We start from the raw sequence: 18,242 nt of genomic DNA, 5'->3' as shown, positions 1-18,242 counted from the left end.
GTCTCTCTTCATATGATAGTTTTGAGAGTGTTGGTGCCAGTTTTGTGATTGCTCTTTGTATTCTTTCAAGTTTTTTAATACATTTTTTTGTACTTGGTGACCATATCGTTGCTGCATATTCTAATCTTGGTCTTATCAGGGTGATTAGGATTTTCCTCACCATTTCTTCATCCAGGTATGTAAATGCCACTTTGATTGTTCTTATTAAGTTATAAGTTTCTCCAAAAATCTTATTTATATGTTTCTCAGGTGACATATTATTCATAACAATGACTCCCAGGTCCTTCTCATTTTCTACTTTTTTTATTCCTTCTTCTCCCAAATTATATGATCCTGTTATTCTATTTTTGCTTTTTCCAAATTCCATTATACTACACTTTTTTGTATTGAACTCCATCTCCCACTTCCTACTCCATTCTTGTACTTTATTTAGATCCCTCTGTAGTGATTCACAATCTTCTTCAGTTTTCACTCTTTTCAGTAGTTTTGCATCATCTGCAAAGAAGCTCATATAGCTTTCAATTCCTTCATCCATATCATTAATATATATAGCAAACATTATTGGGGCCAGAACTGTTCCCTGCGGGACACCGCTTATTACTTCATTCCATTTTGAGTGCTGATCTCTTATCACTACTCTCATTTTTCTTTCTTGCAAAAAGTCTTCCATCCAATTTAGCAATTTACCTTGTATTCCTCCTTCATATTCTAATTTCTTAAGCAACTTCTTATGTGGTACTTTGTCAAAAGCTTTTTTTAGGTCTAGAAATGCACAATCAGCCCATCCATCTCTTTCTTGTATTATATCTATTAGCCTTGAATAGTAACATATTAAATTGGTGACGCATGACCGTCCTTGTCTGAATCCAAATTGCCTTGGATTTAGTACGTTGTTTTTTTCCAAGTATTTTACCCATCTACTTTTGATAATTCTTTCACAAATTTTTGCTATTGTACTTGTTAGAGAGACTGGTCTATAGTTGGTAGGTTCTTCTTTATTTCCTCCTTTATATATAGGTACTATATTTGCTTTTTTCCAATCTTCTGGAACTTTTCCTTCTTTTAAGGAACTGCTTATTATGCTATGTATTTTGTCTGCCAGTTCATTCCTGCATTCTTTCAGAATCCAGTTTGCTATTTCATCTGGCCCATGCGATTTTCTGACATCAAAATTACCCAAGTGTGTCAATATTTCATTCTTTGTTACTTCTATTTCTTCCATAGGGGGGACTTTTTCTTTCCACTCAATCTCTTCAGGTTGTATATTTTCCCTTGTAAACACTGATTTAAAATGTTTGTTCATAATTTCTGCCATTTCCATTTCCTCAGTGTATTCAACTCCTCCTTGTCTCAATTTCTCCAAGTCTTGTTTGTTTTTCAGTTTATTGTTTACAAATCTGTAGAATAGTTTTGGTTGATCTTTACACTTTTCTATAACATCTTTTTTTCTCTCTGCACTTTTGTACATATTCATTTCTATAACCAGTATATATTTTCCATTTTTCAGGTCTTCTGTCTTTTTTCCATCTGGTCCAGGCTTTGTCTCTTTTGTCTTTTAACTCCCTACAACTTTTGTTGTACCAGCATTTTACATATTCTTTTTCTTGTTTTTGTCTTGGGACATACTTTTCCACTCCTTTTTTGTAAATTTTTGTCAAAATATTCCATTTCTCTTCCACTGATGTTTCTTCTTTGTATATTTCTTCCCAGTTTTCTTGTTGGAAGAATTCTCTTATTTTATCAAAGTTTGTTTTTTCATACATCATTCTTCCTTTTCTATATTGTTCATTTCTTTTCATATATTTTTCTTCATTAAGTTCCAGTTCAATCAATATGTGGTCACTTTTACCTATTGGTGTTTTATATTCAATCTTGTCCACTATTCTAGGTTCAGATGTAATTATTAAGTCTAGCCTCGATGGTTCTTCTTCATTTCTATACCTAGTGTTCTCTTGTATCCATTGTGTCATTGAATGGTCAGTAATCATCTCAAGTAGAGCATTTCCCCATGAGTCATCACCACTCTTTACTGTCATTTCTTCCCAGCAGATTTCTTTGCAATTAAAGTCGCCCATCATAACTATTCTTCCTCCGTCTTCCATTATTTTAGTTAATGCTATCTTTGTGTCCTCTAACATACTTTTATATTCACTCTCCTCCCATGAGGCTGTTTTCGGAGGCACATAATTGATCACAAATTTTCTGCTCTTCTTATCTCTGTCTTCCACTTCTATCATAATCATCTCTACTGTATTCTTTCCATATATGACACCTTTCACGTTTATATCCTTCTTAGTCAGGAACATAACTCCACCCCCTTGCTTTTTCTCTCTGTTTCTAATCCAATAATTGTATGCTTCATGTCCTACACTGTTGGGTGGTAGTGGGCCTTTTAATTTTGTTTCTACAATTCCCATTATGTCCGGTTCTTTTTCTTTCAAATAATCATTCAGCTCATTCAATCCTGTTATTAATCCATCTATATTTGTGTAAGACACTCTTAGTTTTCTGCCACTTCCATTGTGTTCTCTGTTTCCCTTATGTTTTTCTTTTGTATGTCGAACTTCCTTAGTTTCATGTTCACTACTCTCCAATAGAATCTCTCTTTCTCTGACTCCGCTCTGTTCTCGTTTTTTGTCTTAGCTTCCAGTCTTTTCTGCTTTTCTTCCTCTCTTTCCTCTTTATTCATTTCTCTTTTTATCCATATCTTTTTGTGTTGTTCACTTGTTGCTAGTTTCCCTGTTTTGGATAAGATATTCTCTGCCGTTGTTTGTGACTTGAATTTAATCTTAATTGGTCTGGTCTTGTCTGTGCTATACTTTCCGAGTCTAAATTTCTCTTCGATTTGTTTCATAATTCCTGGTTCATCTTCCTGAACTGATTCTAGTAATTGGCCTACTTTTTCATTTTCCTCTTTGATTCTTGTGGTTCTATCTGTGTTGTGTTTCTCTTCCATTCCTAATATAATCATACATTTCTTCTTGTCTGCTAAATCCCTTACTATATTCTCCTTTTGTCTCATCACTTTAATAACTGAGTCTTCAGTATGTTCTTTCAATTGCTGTTTGACTATGTCAGTGAATGAAATCTTATTTCCTTCTTGGGTTTGCTTCCAATTTTTACTTTCTTTAGCTATTGTTTCTCTGTTTTCTTTACTATTCTTCTTCAATTCCTCATTCTCCCCCTTTACCTCTCTTAACTGTCTTTTTAGTTCTTCTATTTCATCAGTTAAGTTTTTATTCGCCTTTTCCAGTTCTTCCAATCTTTCAACCCTTTTTAAAATGGTGTTCATATGACCTAACCTACTCTCCAAGTCCTCGATCACCTTATCAACCTTCTTCTCTAGTCTTGTCAGTCGGGGGGGGTTTGTGTCCCCCCCACTCTCTTTAAATCCCTTGAAAATATTCTCATCACTTTCTGCTATATTGCTCCTATCTATACCTCTAATCTTCACATTCCTATTAGACATGTTATCATCCAACTCGTCTTGGGGTCGTTTGTCTACCTTACGGCGGCCCGTCAGGGCCATTTCCTCCACCTCCTCATTACCTTCCATTTCCCCAGCAATCCCTCCCCCTCTCCTCTTTCCTTACTTTCCCACTACCTCACGAGCAATTTCCCCCCCCCCCCTGCAAATACAAAAAGGCACTTCTCTTTGCGTTGGTATCCACAATCTGCACTTTTCTTCAGAGCGTTCTTCAAGCCGTCCGTTCGTTGAAAGTGTGTATTTACCTAGTTGTATTTACCTAGTTGTATTTTACGGGAAGGGGAGCTATGCTCGTGAGGTCCCGTCTTCATATCTCATTTTATCTAAACTATTTTTAAATTCATGTATTGTTTTTGCACACACCACTTTCTCATCTAACTTGTTCCAACTGTCTATTGCTCTGTGAGGAAAGCTGTTCTTTTTCAAATCTCTTCTATAGTTGTCTTTTTTTATTTTCTTTCCGTGTCCTCTTGTATTTCTGTCATCCCATTTTATCAGATTCTCTCTATCAGTAATTTCTATGCCTTTCATGATTCTGTAAATAGCTATCAAATCTCCTCTCTCTCTTCTTTGCTCTAGTGTCTGTAGTTTAAGTTTTTGTAGTCTCTCTTCATATGATAGTTTTGAGAGTGTTGGTGCCAGTTTAGTAATTGCTCTTTGTATTCTTTCAAGTTTTTTTATACATTTTTTTGTACTTGGTGACCATATCGTTGCTGCATATTCCAATCTTGGTCTTATCAGGGTGACTAGGATTTTCCTCACCATTTCTTCATCCAGGTATGTAAATGCCACTTTGATTGTTCTTATTAAATTATAAGTTTCTCCAAAAATCTTATTTATATGTTTCTCAGGTGACATATTATTCATAACAATGACTCCCAGGTCCCTCTCATTTTCTACTCTTTTTATTCCTTCTTCTCCCAAATTATATGATCCTGTTATTCTGTTTTTGCTTTTTCCAAATTCCATTATACTACACTTTTTTGTATTGAACTCCATCTCCCACTTCCTACTCCATTCTTGTACTTTATTTAGATCTCTCTGTAGTGATTCACAATCTTCTTCAGTTTTCACTCTTTTCAGTAATTTTGCATCATCTGCAAAGAAGCTCATATAGCTTTCAATTCCTTCATCCATATCATTAATATATATAGCAAACATTATTGGGGCCAGAACTGTTCCCTGCGGGACACCGCTTATTACTTCATTCCATTTTGAGTGCTGATCTCTTATCACTACTCGCATTTTTCTTTCTTGCAAAAAGTCTTCCATCCAATTTAGCAATTTACCTTGTATTCCTCCTTCATATTCTAATTTCTTAAGCAACTTCTTATGTGGTACTTTGTCAAAAGCTTTTTTTAGGTCTAGAAATGCACAATCAGCCCATCCATCTCTTTCTTGTATTATATCTATTAGCCTTGAATAGAAACATATTAAATTGGTGACGCATGATCGTCCTTGTCTGAATCCAAATTGCCTTGGATTTAGTACATTGTTTTTTTCCAAGTATTTTACCCATCTACTTTTGATAATTCTTTCACATATTTTTGCTATTGTACTTGTTAGAGAGACTGGTCTATAATTGGTAGGTTCTTCTTTATTTCCTCCTTTATATATAGGTACTATATTTGCTTTTTTCCAATCTTCTGGAACTTTTCCTTCTTTTAAGGAACTGCTTATTATGCTATGTATTTTGTCTGCCAGTTCATTCCTACATTCTTTCAGAATCCAGTTTGCTATTTCATCTGGCCCATGCGATTTTCTGACATCAAAATTACCCAAGTGTGTCAATATTTCATTCTTCGTTACTTCTATTTCTTCCATAGGGGGGACTTTTTCCTTCCACTCAATCTCTTCAGGTTGTATATTTTCCCTTGTAAACACTGATTTAAAATGTTTGTTCATAATTTCTGCCATTTCCATTTCCTCAGTGTATTCAACTCCCCCTTGTCTTAATTTCTCCAAGTCTTGTTTGTTTTTCAGTTTATTGTTTACAAATCTGTAGAATAGTTTTGGTTGATCTTTACACTTTTCTATAACATCTTTTTCATATTTTCTTTTTTCCTCTCTGCACTTTTGTACATATTCATTTCTATAACCAGTATATATTTTCCATTTTTCAGGTCTTCTGTCTTTTTTCCATCCGGTCCAGGCTTTGTCTCTTTTGTCTTTTAACTCCCTACAACTTTTGTTGTACCAGCATTTTACATATTCTTTTTCTTGTTTTTGTCTTGGGACATACTTTTCCACTCCTTCTTTGTAAATTTTTGTCAAAATATTCCATTTCTCTTCCACTGATGTTTCTTCTTTGTATATTTCTTCCCAGTTTTCTTGTTGGAAGAATTCTCTTATTTTATCAAAGTTTGTTTTTTCATACATCATTCTTCCTTTTCTATATTGTTCATTTCTTTTCATATATTTTTCTTCATTAAGTTCCAGTTCAATCAATATGTGGTCACTTTTACCTATTGGTGTTTTATATTCAATCTTGTCCACTATTCTAGGTTCAGATGTAATTATTAAGTCTAGCCTCGATGGTTCTTCTTCATTTCTATACCTAGTGTTCTCTTGTATCCATTGTGTCATTGAATGGTCAGTAATCATCTCAAGTAGAGCATTTCCCCATGAGTCATCACCACTCTTTACTGTCATTTCTTCCCAGCAGATTTCTTTGCAATTAAAGTCGCCCATCATAACTATTCTTCCTCCGTCTTCCATTATTTTAGTTAATGCTATCTTTGTGTCCTCTAACATACTTTTATATTCACTCTCCTCCCATGAGGCTGTTTTCGGAGGCACATAATTGATCACAAATTTTCTGCTCTTCTTATCTCTGTCTTCCACTTCTATCATAATCATCTCTACTGTATTCTTTCCATATATGACACCTTTCACGTTTATATCCTTCTTAGTCAGGAACATAACTCCACCCCCTTGCTTTTTCTCTCTGTTTCTAATCCAATAATTGTATGCTTCATGTCCTACACTGTTGGGTGGTAGTGGGCCTTTTAATTTTGTTTCTACAATTCCCATTATGTCCGGTTCTTTTTCTTTCAAATAATCATTCAGCTCATTCAATCCTGTTATTAATCCATCTATATTTGTGTAAGACACTCTTAGTTTTCTGCCACTTCCATTGTGTTCTCTGTTTCCCTTATGTTTTTCTTTTGTATGTCGAACTTCCTTAGTTTCATGTTCACTACTCTCCAATAGAATCTCTCTTTCTCTGACTCCGCTCTGTTCTCGTTTTTTGTCTTAGCTTCCAGTCTTTTCTGCTTTTCTTCCTCTCTTTCCTCTTTATTCATTTCTCTTTTTATCCATATCTTTTTGTGTTGTTCACTTGTTGCTAGTTTCCCTGTTTTGGATAAGATATTCTCTGCCGTTGTTTGTGACTTGAATTTAATCTTAATTGGTCTGGTCTTGTCTGTGCTATACTTTCCGAGTCTAAATTTCTCTTCGATTTGTTTCATAATTCCTGGTTCATCTTCCTGAACTGATTCTAGTAATTGGCCTACTTTTTCATTTTCCTCTTTGATTCTTGTGGTTCTATCTGTGTTGTGTTTCTCTTCCATTCCTAATATAATCATACATTTCTTCTTGTCTGCTAAATCCCTTACTATATTCTCCTTTTGTCTCATCACTTTAATAACTGAGTCTTCAGTATGTTCTTTCAATTGCTGTTTGACTATGTCAGTGAATGAAATCTTATTTCCTTCTTGGGTTTGCTTCCAATTTTTACTTTCTTTAGCTATTGTTTCTCTGTTTTCTTTACTATTCTTCTTCAATTCCTCATTCTCCCCCTTTACCTCTCTTAACTGTCTTTTTAGTTCTTCTATTTCATCAGTTAAGTTTTTATTCGCCTTTTCCAGTTCTTCCAATCTTTCAACCCTTTTTAAAATGGTGTTCATATGACCTAACCTACTCTCCAAGTCCTCGATCACCTTATCAACCTTCTTCTCTAGTCTTGTCAGTCGGGGGGGGTTTGTGTCCCCCCCACTCTCTTTAAATCCCTTGAAAATATTCTCATCACTTTCTGCTATATTGCTCCTATCTATACCTCTAATCTTCACATTCCTATTAGACATGTTATCATCCAACTCGTCTTGGGGTCGTTTGTCTACCTTACGGCGGCCCGTCAGGGCCATTTCCTCCACCTCCTCATTACCTTCCATTTCCCCAGCAATCCCTCCCCCTCTCCTCTTTCCTTACTTTCCCACTACCTCACGAGCAATTCCCCCCCCCCCTGCAAATACAAAAAGGCACTTCTCTTTGCGTTGGTATCCACAATCTGCACTTTTCTTCAGAGCGTTCTTCAAGCCGTCCGTTCGTTGAAAGTGTGTGTATTTACCTAGTTGTATTTACCTAGTTGTATTTTACGGGAAGGGGAGCTATGCTCGTGAGGTCCCGTCTTCATATCTCATTTTATCTAAACTATTTTTAAATTCATGTATTGTTTTTGCACACACCACTTTCTCATCTAACTTGTTCCAACTGTCTATTGCTCTGTGAGGAAAGCTGTTCTTTTTCAAATCTCTTCTATAGTTGTCTTTTTTTATTTTCTTTCCGTGTCCTCTTGTATTTCTGTCATCCCATTTTATCAGATTCTCTCTATCAGTAATTTCTATGCCTTTCATGATTCTGTAAATAGCTATCAAATCTCCTCTCTCTCTTCTTTGCTCTAGTGTCTGTAGTTTAAGTTTTTGTAGTCTCTCTTCATATGATAGTTTTGAGAGTGTTGGTGCCAGTTTAGTAATTGCTCTTTGTATTCTTTCAAGTTTTTTTATACATTTTTTTGTACTTGGTGACCATATCGTTGCTGCATATTCCAATCTTGGTCTTATCAGGGTGACTAGGATTTTCCTCACCATTTCTTCATCCAGGTATGTAAATGCCACTTTGATTGTTCTTATTAAATTATAAGTTTCTCCAAAAATCTTATTTATATGTTTCTCAGGTGACATATTATTCATAACAATGACTCCCAGGTCCCTCTCATTTTCTACTCTTTTTATTCCTTCTTCTCCCAAATTATATGATCCTGTTATTCTGTTTTTGCTTTTTCCAAATTCCATTATACTACACTTTTTTGTATTGAACTCCATCTCCCACTTCCTACTCCATTCTTGTACTTTATTTAGATCTCTCTGTAGTGATTCACAATCTTCTTCAGTTTTCACTCTTTTCAGTAATTTTGCATCATCTGCAAAGAAGCTCATATAGCTTTCAATTCCTTCATCCATATCATTAATATATATAGCAAACATTATTGGGGCCAGAACTGTTCCCTGCGGGACACCGCTTATTACTTCATTCCATTTTGAGTGCTGATCTCTTATCACTACTCGCATTTTTCTTTCTTGCAAAAAGTCTTCCATCCAATTTAGCAATTTACCTTGTATTCCTCCTTCATATTCTAATTTCTTAAGCAACTTCTTATGTGGTACTTTGTCAAAAGCTTTTTTTAGGTCTAGAAATGCACAATCAGCCCATCCATCTCTTTCTTGTATTATATCTATTAGCCTTGAATAGAAACATATTAAATTGGTGACGCATGATCGTCCTTGTCTGAATCCAAATTGCCTTGGATTTAGTACGTTGTTTTTTTCCAAGTATTTTACCCATCTACTTTTGATAATTCTTTCACATATTTTTGCTATTGTACTTGTTAGAGAGACTGGTCTATAGTTGGTAGGTTCTTCTTTATTTCCTCCTTTATATATAGGTACTATATTTGCTTTTTTCCAATCTTCTGGAACTTTTCCTTCTTTTAAGGAACTGCTTATTATGCTATGTATTTTGTCTGCCAGTTCATTCCTACATTCTTTCAGAATCCAGTTTGCTATTTCATCTGGCCCATGCGATTTTCTGACATCAAAATTACCCAAGTGTGTCAATATTTCATTCTTCGTTACTTCTATTTCTTCCATAGGGGGAACTTTTTCCTTCCACTCAATCTCTTCAGGTTGTATATTTTCCCTTGTAAACACTGATTTAAAATGTTTGTTCATAATTTCTGCCATTTCCATTTCCTCAGTGTATTCAACTCCCCCTTGTCTTAATTTCTCCAAGTCTTGTTTGTTTTTCAGTTTATTGTTTACAAATCTGTAGAATAGTTTTGGTTGATCTTTACACTTTTCTATAACATCTTTTTCATATTTTCTTTTTTCCTCTCTGCACTTTTGTACATATTCATTTCTATAACCAGTATATATTTTCCATTTTTCAGGTCTTCTGTCTTTTTTCCATCCGGTCCAGGCTTTGTCTCTTTTGTCTTTTAACTCCCTACAACTTTTGTTGTACCAGCATTTTACATATTCTTTTTCTTGTTTTTGTCTTGGGACATACTTTTCCACTCCTTCTTTGTAAATTTTTGTCAAAATATTCCATTTCTCTTCCACTGATGTTTCTTCTTTGTATATTTCTTCCCAGTTTTCTTGTTGGAAGAATTCTCTTATTTTATCAAAGTTTGTTTTTTCATACATCATTCTTCCTTTTCTATATTGTTCATTTCTTTTCATATATTTTTCTTCATTAAGTTCCAGTTCAATCAATATGTGGTCACTTTTACCTATTGGTGTTTTATATTCAATCTTGTCCACTATTCTAGGTTCAGATGTAATTATTAAGTCTAGCCTCGATGGTTCTTCTTCATTTCTATACCTAGTGTTCTCTTGTATCCATTGTGTCATTGAATGGTCAGTAATCATCTCAAGTAGAGCATTTCCCCATGAGTCATCACCACTCTTTACTGTCATTTCTTCCCAGCAGATTTCTTTGCAATTAAAGTCGCCCATCATAACTATTCTTCCTCCGTCTTCCATTATTTTAGTTAATGCTATCTTTGTGTCCTCTAACATACTTTTATGTTCATTCTCCTCCCATGAGGCTGTTTTCGGAGGCACATAGTTGATCACAAATTTTCTGCTCTTCTTATCTCGGTCTTCCACTTCTATCATAATCATCTCTACTGTATTCTTTCCATATATGACACCTTTCACGTTTATATCCTTCTTTGTCAGGAACATAACTCCACCCCCTTGTTTTTTCTCTCTGTTTCTAATCCAATAATTGTATGTATCATGTCCTACACTGTTGGGTGGTAGTGGGCCTTTTAATTTTGTTTCTACAATTCCCATTATGTCCGGTTCTTTTTCTTTCAAATAATCATTCAGTTCATTCAATCCTGTTATCAATCCATCTATATTTGTGTAAGACACTCTTAGTTTTCTGCCACTTCCATTGTGTTCTCTGTTTCCCTTATGTTTTTCTTTAGTATGTCGAACTGCTTTATTTTCATGTTCACTACTCTCCAATAGAATCTCTCTTTCTCTGACTCCGTTCTTTCCTCGTTTTTTGCCTTAGCTTCAATTCTTTTCTGCTTTTCTGCCTCTCTTTCCTCCTTATTCATTTCTCTTTTTATCCATACCTTTTTATATTGATCATTTGTTGCTAGTTTCCCTGTCTTGGATAGAATTTTCTCTGCCGTTGTTTGTGACCTGAATTTAATCTTAATTGGTCTGGTCTTATCTGTACTATATTTTCCGAGTCTGAATTTTTCCTCAATTTCCTTTATAATTTCTGGTTCATCTTCCTGGACTAATTTTAATAAACTGCTTACCCTTTCATTTTCCTCCTTGATTCTTGCGGTTCTATCTGGGTTATGTTTCTCTTCCATTCCTAATATAATTATACATTTCTTTTTGTCAGCTAATTCTCTTACTATATTCTCCTTCTGTCTCATCACTTTAATAACTGAGTCTTCATTATGTTCTTTCAATTGCTGTTTGACTATGTCAGTGAATGAAACCTTATTCCCTTCTTGAGTTATTCTCCAATTTTTAGCTTCTGTAGCTATTTTCTCACTGTTTTCATTACTATTCTTCTTCAATTTCTCATTCTCCTCCTTTACATTTCCTAACTGTCTTTTTAGGTCCTCTACTTCTTCAGTTAAGTTTCTGTTAGTCTTCTCTAGTTGTTCCAATCTTTCAATTCTTTGTAGAATGGAGCCTACATTACCTAACTTACGTTCCAAGTCCTCGATCACCTTATCAACTCTCTCCTCTAGTCTTATCAGTCTGGGGGGGGTTGTGTCCCCCCCACCCTCTTTAAATCCCTGGAACATATTCTCGTCACTTTCTACTGTATTTCTCCTCTCTATACTTCTAATCTTTACATTTTTATTTGCCATTTCGTCATCCGGTGGTCGTTTCATGTTGATCTTCCGCCCGTCTGCCTGGGCCAAGTCCTCCACATCCTCATTATCTTCCATTTCCCCAGTAATCCCTCCCCCTCTCCTCTTTCCTTACTTTCCCACTACCTCACGAGCAATTCCCCCCCCCTGCAAATACAAAAAGGCACTTCTCTTTGCGTTGGTATCCTCAATCTGCACTTTTCTTCAGAGCGTTCGTCAAGCCGTCCGTTCGTTGAAAGTGTGTGTGTGTGTGTATATATATATATACACACAGAGCGAGAAACTAGGGTACAAATTGGATTTGGAAAAAAGATTAAAACTGGGAAACATGAGGTGGTTTGATCTTGTTCCAAGAACATGAAAGATGCACAGTGGCACTACAAATAAGAGAACAGGGTAGATCAAAAAAGTGGTCTGAGTATAATCTGCCAATGGGAAACTATGAGGTGCTATCTTCACATGGTTTAAATGTGAAGGAGTGAAAGGGATCTCAGTTATTAAAGGGGTGAGGATGTTCCTCTCTCATGCCTAGCCACCTTATTTTGTGAATGATTGCTTCTTTGATGATGATGATATATGTAATATATAAATAAAAGTAAAATGTTACTCTATTTACACCTTTAACAAAATTAACTACTAGGTTGGTTTGATTTATGAAATTTTTTGGCTCAAAGGCCAAGCGCCGGAGCCGGTAGGCCATTCAGCGCATATTTATCTCATATAGATAAAAATTCAAGTAAAACAGTACAAACAATAAACATTCACAAAACACCTCACAACAACATACACTCACAAGCACTCATATACACATAACTACTAGGTTGGCTCATATTATCAATTATATGGGTAAGATCATTGTGAAAACTGACATCTATAGATGTTCATAACCATTCCATATCAATTTCATGTGACTCATTATTTGCCATGCAACAGATGTGTTATTACACAAGTAATTTATCCATATAACAAAGGCATTTTGGTTCTTTGTCACAAAAGAAAACATCACAAATTTACAAGTACTTACCTCCATGTGGTGTTTAACATTATAGGACTGAGAAATCCTGGCTTTATTGCCCTCATATCCATAGACATAGTCAATCAGAATAGACATCCATTTGTGCACAGCAAAATTGTTGTCATTGAGTGATAAAGCTGCTTCCACATAACCCAAGGCTTCTTTGTATAATACTTTCTGACTATCAGCTGGGGCAGCTTTGGCTTTCTCATATGTAGCACGTCCCAACCTCCACAGGATTTCATCATTCTTCTCTTCCTAAAAATATGAAAACATGACTTCATTAAGAACAAGAGATATAGCTTCTTTCTTAATACCACTAAACAGAACCATTATAAGTAGATCTTCCTGACCCAACCACATTGCATTAACCTGCTCCCTTCTCATTCTACAGGTACTTGAGACTTGCCTGATTTTGAGCCTTATGAACAGTGGTCTACTTGAAATGACTACATTTGGGAACAGTTACCTGAACTCGCAAATAAGGTTTCATATTCACAATTGTTAGTATGTCATTATTAGCCATGACTAAAAACAATCCATGAAAAAGTTACAATGTGGTCCATAATTACTGACAAAAAAATATATATAAATTAAAAAAAAAAAAAAGTTTTTATCCTTGTGCAGATATCATGGAGGTGATAAAGGATTTATTTACCAGTGAAAAAAGAAATCATGAAAGCTAAAAGTGATCAACATTCATGCTAGTATTTTGTCGAGTGACAACTCGTTTCATTCCTAAATCTTCAAAAACTTAATCCAGGTAGAGTACAGGTCCTTTACATTGGGGAGGGGGGGGGTGCATATGCCCTGGGGTGGCACATTTAGGGGGTGGCAATTCTAGTCTGGACATCTGCTCACAAGGCTGACAAAAAAAAAGAAAGAAAAAAAAAAAAAAAGAAGTCAAAGGAACCCTGAATTACGGTAATATGGTAATATACAAATTTTGCACTGGAATCAACAGAATGACATTTTTCTTTTATCCTTTCTGCAATAGGGACATTAAATGACATTTCAAAAATCTGTTTAATTATTTCGCAAGACAATAGCTATAATTGGCAGTAAGGGATGGTAGAGATGAGAATAAGTGATGAGGGGGGGGGGGGGTGCATCACTGAGAACTTTGCCCCGGGCAACACTTAGGTATCTAAGGGCTCTGATAGAGTATTAAGAAAGTCTATGCCAGAATCTCCCTCAAAAAGTTATTCAAATCTCAAATCTGCACCAGCTTCCCTGTACAGTACTGTAAGTACTGAAATGTCATACAGTACTAATAAAAGTCTTACAGCTGATGTTGCACGAGCAAATAAACCATTACTGACCCCTGTGGGGCTGCAGGTTTCCAGTCAGTGAAGTCTGGGGGAACAATCACTATTCAAAATCATGTGCTTACTATATTTCTGGGTAGTATACATTCAGTTTTTTGCTTTCTTTTTAAGGTTTCTTGCTTGGTATGAGAAATGCGAGGCCCAGTATTATGGTGATTTTGTTTAGTGAAAGGGGCTGGCTATTCAGTGAGACCGCTAGGTGATCCTTGGATTCATGATTTTTACAGGTGAGCAGTATTGAGGGAATATCCCAATATACTGTTTTGTGTCAGCCATTTTTCTATTTGAAGATTGATTATGTCTTCTTGGCAATTATCTTTTAGTTACTTAGTTGTACAATTTATTACTAGGTTATTTGCATATATATTTTCATATGTCCTAGAGGTGAAGTTATGTGTAAAAGGCTGAACAATGTTGCCTTTTGTATAACATTGTTCAGTCTTTTGGTAATAATAGTATTAAATGTTCCCATCAAATTACAGTGACTGAAAATATGTAGTCTCACAGCAATTGGGAATGGTCTTCAGGTCCTCCAACAGGTCTCTCTGGAAAGAAACTCTGGACTGATGTCTGTGTTTTAATGGTGCTGGACTATTTCTGTCACTAGCTAGTCCTTCCAACTGCTAAAATAAGCTGAAGTAACCAGCCGCTATTAGAATTAATTGCCAGTCAACAGAATGCAGGGCAAATACAAACACCAAAATATAACAACACACAAAACATGTTCATGCTAACATAGGCACAAGTAGGTAGTATGATCCTGTATTTCCTACTAATCTTGCATATGGGCCATGCACATGATAATAGCAGGGATAAATTTCTACTCTATCTAACCTAACCTAAACTTAGGTCAGGTAGGTTAGTTTTGGTATGTTAGGTAAGAATAAGTACTGATAAGGTAGGTTAAATTGGCCATGTTAAGTTAGCATATTTTTACAATCTCACATGCAAGGCACTCAATTACTAAATATCACTAGTGAGCCATAAATTAGTATAGTTGTATGTTTAGGCTACAGTATTCCTGGAAGAATCTTTCAGATGTAGGCATGACCCACACTGCCTCACGCTAACAATCCCTAGATATTGTTTCTTCCCTGAAAAACCTCTGGGCCTGCTTGGTGGCTGTTGCTGGTTACCTGGGTGCCATAGGTCTCCTGCTAGAAAGAGCTGGGGCAATGGGCTGATTGACCTACTTGCTCTCCATTCCCATACATACATACATATACCAAGGCTTTTTCCCCCTTCCAAGGGAGGTAGCCAAAAAGGGAAAGGCATAAAAACACTCCCACCCATTTCATCCCTAAATACACTCCACACCCCTCCCACCCTTCCTCTCATCTGAGCACCTCCTGGATGACGGGTCATCCCTGCACCCTGCCCACCGCCCTGGGTCAGAAGCAGTGTCGCAAGACACAGTACATCCACAGCAAGGCTGCTTCATTTAATCGGCGACCCCCCCTCTCCGTCCCCCTTTGCATATAAGGCGAGGACGGGGAGAAATCCCTTCGGGCTGCGTCAAAATTTACTCACACATACTACCCCATTCCAATCCCTTTTAAGTACCTCTACTTTGCCCTTCACATCAAATGGGAAACAGAAAAAGGGAATGACTGCTGAGGAAGATAGGGGTGAGTAGAGAATGGTTGTGTATGGATGATGCTGTAATGCATGGAAAGGAATGGGTGGGGGATGGTGAGTGTTGCGGAGTTTGACACAGCCCGAAGGGATTTCTCCCCATCTTCTCTTTTCTGCACAAGGGAATGGAGATGGGGGTCACCGATTAACCTCTTCCATATGATGATGCCTACATAGGCATCATAAAGTGTGAATGGGTATACGAAGATGCTGGTGTTAGCATCTTGATTATATTTATTCTGCAGTTGTAGCAGAGTGACCCCCAAACTCTGTGAACTAGAATGATCACATTTTCTGTGTTTATTATTGCCAAGTGAAAGAATGTGTAATACAGCTGTGACTTTATGTTTTATAATATGAGTATTGTGATGCAACAATCATTGTACATCAGGCATCTAATGCTGCATGAGAGAATTTGATTTGTATTGAAAAAGCTAAATGAATCAGAATTACTGTGGATGGGCTGAATCTTGCTGCATTGTTTATAATCTAGGACAATGGAGGAGCCAAAAAAAAAGAGGGAGGGAGGGGTGGTGAATTGGAGTGGATGGGGATGAAATGGGTGGGAATGGAATTATGCCTTTTGACTTTGGCTACCCCCCCCTTGTAAGGGGGAAAAAGCCCTTGGTATGTGTATGTACAATAATTTCATGTTGGGTGCAAGTTTCATAGATAAAATTGGACAATTGTTTGTCTGTTTCCCAGTTTGGCCTTTGTGGAATCTATTCCCTAATCCAGAGGTCACCAAACTACAGCCTGTGAGGTCAGTTTATCCAGCCCACCGCTGCACTGAATATTTATTTTATTTTATTTCTTTTTAGTAGCATATTTAATGTGTAAATAAACAATTACTATGTGGCCCATGCTCATCATTCAGTTATCTGGCCCAATGTGAAAAAAAATTGGTGATCCCTGCCCTAACCTAACCATTCACATTTATCTTTGAGGGAACAGATGAACAAATACCAAAAATTCATCTCTCAAAAGATTGACTGATTTGGTTTAATTTCAGAAACTCCAACTCTCAGAGGAAGCTAGGATTATGGAGGACTTTTTGATGCAGAGAATTCAATGTTAAATGCCATTACTATGAATTCATTTCCTAAGAAGGATTCACTAAGTAGTAACACTATAACCCAGTAAAAAAAAAAAAAAAAAAAAAAAAAATCAAGCATGCATACTATGAAAAAAAAAGTCAGATCACGAAGAATCATCGCCCCATGAGATCCCATCTGAAGAATTGTCACCCCAGTACGCTGAATATCAACAGTGGAATAAAGATTATTTTATGTTTGGTGGAATGAGGGCTATGCTTATTGTCATCTACTTATACAAGTTACAACCAAAGAATCATAAACCCAGGATGCTCACATGAAGAATTGTCACAGATAGCCCATATGAAGAACTGTCACCCTGAAGTCTGGGGTGATTCTTCATGTGATCCAAAAAATTAATCAATTTCATGAATAGTAAGACTACTACAAAAAGTGAAAAGTTGCAGGATCACAATGCCTATTTATTGGTTATTGAAATTATTATTAAGCCCATTTAGTGGTTATTGAAATTAATCTATCAGCATATAACAAGAGACAACCTGCATGGGCAGAACTTGCGAGGTAATACCTGACCGTTATAAACTTACAGCATGTGGGTGAAGGAGATTATAAATATCTTCATACTTCATCTCATCATAAAGTAGATCAGCTTTCTTAACAACGTCATCCTTCACAACTTCTTCCACAACAGGAGCACTTTCAGCCTCGGCAGGTGCTGGAGCAGAAGCACTAGTATCCTGAGCATCTGCAGTGGGAGTAGGTGCCTCTCCTGTGGGGGCAGGTACCTCTTCTGTAGGGGCAGGAGTTTCCTGTTTTTCTTCAGGCAGGGAAGGTGCAGGGGCTTCTTGTTTCTCTTCGATGGGAACAGATGAAGAGGTATCCGGTTTCTCTTCAGCTATAACTGTGGCGGCCGCCTCCACTACAACAGGAGAATCTCCAACAGGAGCTGGTGCGGCTGGGGTTTCTTCATTTTCAGCTGCCATTACAGTGTTGGCTACACTGGCGCTTAGTAACACACCCGTGCACCCTAAGATTGCTTTGGTTAGATGGACACCAGCTTTTGTTCTTAACAGTTGTGTAACCGTTGGCTGACCTCTATGGTGAACATCACTAACATTTCTAGAAATCAAATGGCTCTTGTGACGAAGAACGTATGAACATCTCAACTTTGTTCCTACCCGATTCATTTTCACAGTATAACCTTTGCTTGCTGGTAACAAAACTAAACGAACAAACACCTCTTCACACTAGGAAGTCTGCAGTCTGTACTCGTAACAAGGGTTGGATGCCTAGTAACTCCTCCGTTTTCTGTAACCTTCAGTGTCATTGATATCTTGTTCCCATGGAGGTTCATGGTAGCATGACTACTTAAGTAATGTTACATAACATCCAAACAGCCCGGGTATCTTTGGGGGTGTTGACATAAGGATAAGAAATATATATAAATTGACAAAAATATTTTAATAGTCTTATGTGCAGATTGTATTTTTTTTTTACATTATCTATGATACCCGGCGCATTATAATCATTA

At 36.5% G+C, this 18,242-nt stretch overlaps 1 protein-coding gene across 1 annotated transcript in view; it reads right to left on the bottom strand.

The window, feature by feature from the left end:
- Positions 1-18,094, bottom strand: part of LOC143035913 (regulator of microtubule dynamics protein 1-like) — a 29,293-nt gene extending 11,199 nt beyond the window's left edge. Inside the window, exons 1-2 of the mRNA XM_076203118.1 lie at positions 17,299-18,094; positions 12,703-12,951 (exon numbers count right to left, since the gene is read on the bottom strand). Of these exons, the coding sequence (XP_076059233.1) occupies positions 12,703-12,951; positions 17,299-17,898 (849 nt within the window). The 5' untranslated portion in view covers positions 17,899-18,094. The remainder of the gene's footprint in view (positions 1-12,702; positions 12,952-17,298) is intronic.
- Between the last annotated feature and the right edge of the window lie 148 nt (positions 18,095-18,242).

This window comes from Oratosquilla oratoria, chromosome 19 (genome assembly GCF_046742065.1).
Source record: "Oratosquilla oratoria isolate Oo_2021 chromosome 19, ASM4674206v1, whole genome shotgun sequence".
Classification (NCBI taxonomy): domain Eukaryota; kingdom Metazoa; phylum Arthropoda; class Malacostraca; order Stomatopoda; family Squillidae; genus Oratosquilla; species Oratosquilla oratoria.
This window is presented reverse-complemented; position numbering and strand designations above follow the sequence as displayed.